This window comes from Vitis vinifera, chromosome 18 (genome assembly GCF_030704535.1).
Source record: "Vitis vinifera cultivar Pinot Noir 40024 chromosome 18, ASM3070453v1".
NCBI lineage: Eukaryota > Viridiplantae > Streptophyta > Magnoliopsida > Vitales > Vitaceae > Vitis > Vitis vinifera.
In genome coordinates this window covers 9,205,654-9,209,633 of record NC_081822.1, presented here as the reverse complement: position 1 = coordinate 9,209,633, position 3,980 = coordinate 9,205,654, and the positions used below count along the sequence as shown (strand labels likewise).

Sequence of the window (3,980 nt, the reverse complement as noted above, 5' to 3'; positions counted from 1 at the left end):
ACCTATAGTGAAAAAAGTTGGTGTTTAGAATGTAGGCGCCACCTATTACCAAAAAAAAAAAGCTACATTTAGAATACAAACTAATTTCTTGAATTCAACATGCAAGCAAAAATATTTTCATGTAAACATGCTAGATACTACAATTCAAATTAAGTTATTTATTTAGAAATTTTGGCCTTTGTTGCTTAGGGTAATAGTTTGGTTGGATTGATGCATTCCATTTTTAGCTATATGCTTTTACCTAATTAGTCTTACCTAAAATTCTCTTATAGTACTCTACCTACAATTCCCATATTGAGTGCCTACAAGGGCTATCTTTCCATCATGATAAAATGATTTAACAGTTGTTTTTCACTTGAATGATAACCATGTTAGTGATCATCATCTCCAGCCAAAGCCACATCAAGGAAAGTACATGTAGGGACAAAGTCAAAGAATTAAGTATAGACAGTGCACTAATGAAACTTAGGGAAAAATTAAAATACATTTCATACTATAAATATAGATGCCCATTTTATGTAAATCTTCCATATTCATAGATTCTTTCTCTTAACTTGGTAGAACTTTAATATCTCATGCTTTACGAAAGAGTACTTCAGTCTTACAATTTCTTTTTCTAGGAAAATTTTATTTTGAGATCTTATAATTTTTTCTAAAGGAAGTCTATACATCTATCTCTTTTGCTTCATACCATCATGGAAGGAGCAAATTAAAATCACCCTAGCAACCTCCAACATATAGGAATCTAATTAATTACCATCCTCAACATTGATGAAGGTGGGATAAAAAGGGGCTCTGTGCTACAATTCAAATTAAGTTAATGGAGTGTGTTGACCACATAAACTAAAAGAATATCTGGGAAAGGGGCTCTGTGCTAGAAGCAGACTTCATCATCATATCACATTACCTACTCGTCTGTAACCGCATTCTATAGCACGTGCCTTGCTGCTCGATTAGCCTATAAATAGATTCTGGACAATGCAATCCAACACAAGAGGGAAGACAACTCGAGCATTGTTTCTTTTTTCTCATCCTTTTCTTGCTCAAGGCCATCTTTCTTGGTGCCTCAAGCTCTTTTGTTTTTCTTCACATCTTTCTTTTATCCAAGGATTTCTTAGTTTCTTGTTGTAAGTTAGTGCATACAATCCTATAATTGTCATTTTTCAGATGGAGAAATCACTCTTACCTCAAATCCAGCCCCCAACTTATGGTAACCTAGTCACCATTCTTAGTATTGATGGAGGTGGTATCAGGGGCATCATTCCTGCAACTATCCTTGCTTGCCTGGAATCTCAACTTCAGGTATAAATTATTTAATATTATATGGATGATCAGTTGCACATATTTCATCTCTATATTCTACTGCATGTCAAAGTAGGGTTCTTGGAGCGATTTTTCTTTAAAAATTATAACTACACAACTTTAAAAAACAGTGAACAATTACAATCCAAATGCTTATTCAATCCCGCTCACCTACCTACCATACTACACATTTTAAAATTTGTTGTATTGTGTATAGCCTATATATGCAATCCTCAAATATATTGAAAATTAGAAAGAATGCAACCTGCTAATAATCCCTGGCTATTTACTGTGGTCCAAGTGTCAAATATAAGATAAAATAATGGATTTAGGTAACACTAACCACAAACAATACAATATTGAATATATCAGGAGCTGGATGGTGATGATGCGAGGATTGCAGACTACTTCGATGTGATTGCTGGAACAAGCACAGGTGGTCTTGTGACTGCCATGCTAACTGCTCCGAATGATGAGAAACGTCCTCTATTCGCAGCCAAAGACATCAAGCCCTTTTATCTTAAGCATGGCCCTAAAATATTTCCACAGAGAAGGTAATATTTGATACAGATTGTTCTTGCTTCTCTTTTGAAGATTGATTCATATAGAGTATGTAAAAACCTAGGATTACGTCTTGTTTTGGAATTTCATATGGTAACTAACAAAAGAATTTTTGTTTAATGGCAGGGGTATTTTCGGCTGGATCATGAATATTTTTAGATCAATAGTTGGGCCCAATTATGATGGGAAATACCTTCACAACCTCATAAAGGAGAAACTAGGAAGGACTCGGTTGCATCAGACCTTGACCAGTGTGGTTATTCCAACTTTTGATATCAAGAGTTTGCAGCCAAGCATTTTCTCCTCCTATGAGGTTGATCTTGCTCTCTCTCTCTCTCTCTCTCTCTCTCTCTCTCGTGCTCTACCGTTTCGGCCCTCCATTTAATTGGGTTTGGATTGTGAGTCTAGATTAATTACCTGGCTAACATGTAACAGAATCTTAACTAACCTCATGCAGGTTAAAAGATCCCCAAGTTTGGATGCTCCACTGGCTGACATATGCATTGGTAGCTCTGCAGCACCAACATACTTTCCGGCCTATTTCTTTAAAAACCAAGATAAAGAAGGAAAAGCACGGGAACTCAATCTTATTGATGGTGGTGTCGCAGCAAATAATCCGGTAAGATAATAACCACTTAAAGCAATAATATATAACAAAGTGTCAGAATTTAAATATATTAAGCTGACTTTTATCTTTTTTCTTCTTTTGGCACCATGATCCAGGCTTTAGTTGCCATAAGCCAAGTAACGAAACAAGTTTTTGACAAAAACCCAGATTTCTTACCAATTAAACCCATGGACTATGGCCGCTTTCTAGTGATCTCAATAGGAACTGGCTCTCCAAAGTCAGAACAGAAATACAATGCCAAAATGGCAGCCAAATGGGGCGTTTTGGGTTGGCTACTTCATGGTGGTTCCACTCCTTTGGTGGATGTGTTTACGCAAGCAAGTGCAGATATGGTTGATTTCCATATTTCCGTGGTTTTCCAAGCCCTTCATTCTGAAGATAACTACCTCCGAATCCAAGTGAGCTCCTCCAATACATGCTCATGTTTCCATTTGGCTTTTGCCTTAAACCTTCTTGTGCATTGAATATTTGCTTGAACTATGTCAAATTATGATGATACATTACATGGAACGGATGCTTCGGTTGATGTCACCACCAAGGAAAACTTGGGCAACCTTGTGAAAATCGGAGAAAGGCTGCTGAAGAAACCAGTTTCAAGGGTGAACTTGGAGACAGGTCTCTCTGTGCCAGTTGAAAATTGCGGCACTAATGAAGAGGCTCTCAAAAGGTATAGAAAAAAATTAAATTGGACAAGATATTAAACTTTTTTATAATTGCATTAAGTATAAAAGATCTTTTATAACAGAACAGTCGGACTACCTGCTCCTTGCAGGTTTGCAAAGCTACTCTCTGATGAGAAGAGACTCCGAGAGACAAGGTCACCAAATCCCAAGAAAAACTTGAAGTAGTGAGATTGACCCTTCATTGTTCCGGTACCAGTTACCCTTGGCTGTATGTGTCCAATGGCCAAAGCATGGGCTGCTTATATAGTAATAATTATACTTCAAAATATTGTAATTTGATTGATTCTTTTATATTTTCTCTCCCAAACGATTGTACTAAGCTGTATACCTCAAATTTGTCATTTATTAATTGCTTCTGTAAGAAAATAATGTTTATTTGATATATAAATTTTCATCAATGTTAATTAAGTTATGAAATCACACACTTGATTGAACATGACAACATGCAACATTAACGAAAAGCAAAGGAATGGGTCTAGAAAAATTCCTTCTTTGAAGGTTAACTATATAATTGGAAAAAAAAAATTTATCATATTTAGAGAATGTTTCATTAATCAACTTAATAACTTAATATAACTTAATGACTTAATTTAATTTAGATGTTTGGTTAATCAATGTAATAACTTTATATAATTTAATGCTTTCATGTAATTTATTAAGAGATCAAACATATTTACTAAAATAATTTAATATCACAATTTAAAGTCAAAATTAATAACTTTAAAATAATTAATTTACTCTTAATGTCAAATATTTTTTACCTCATTTACTCATGTTTAGTGGGAGTATATTTTATAATCATGACT

The 3,980-nt window shown here is 34.7% G+C and overlaps 1 protein-coding gene across 1 annotated transcript; it reads left to right on the top strand.

Moving 5' to 3' along the window:
* The first annotated feature begins 1,167 nt into the window (after positions 1-1,167).
* LOC100267749 (patatin-like protein 2) lies at positions 1,168-2,955 on the top strand. Its single transcript, XM_019216433.2, has 5 exons — positions 1,168-1,302; positions 1,675-1,856; positions 1,990-2,176; positions 2,321-2,482; positions 2,587-2,955. Exons 1-5 carry the CDS (start codon positions 1,168-1,170, stop codon positions 2,953-2,955), a joined length of 1,035 nt encoding a protein of 344 aa, XP_019071978.2.
* Positions 2,956-3,980: the final 1,025 nt, after the last annotated feature.

What these genes read in the sequence shown, in the direction of transcription:
- LOC100267749 (XM_019216433.2), top strand. Translation starts at nt 1,168, where the DNA reads ATGGAGAAATCACTCTTACCTCAAATCCAGCCCCCAACTTATGGTAAC. An exon ending in GCCTGGAATCTCAACTTCAG is followed by an intron (nt 1,303 to 1,674) that starts GTATAAATTATT and finishes TGAATATATCAG; the next exon opens with GAGCTGGATGGTGATGATGC. An exon ending in AAAATATTTCCACAGAGAAG is followed by an intron (nt 1,857 to 1,989) that starts GTAATATTTGAT and finishes GTTTAATGGCAG; the next exon opens with GGGTATTTTCGGCTGGATCA.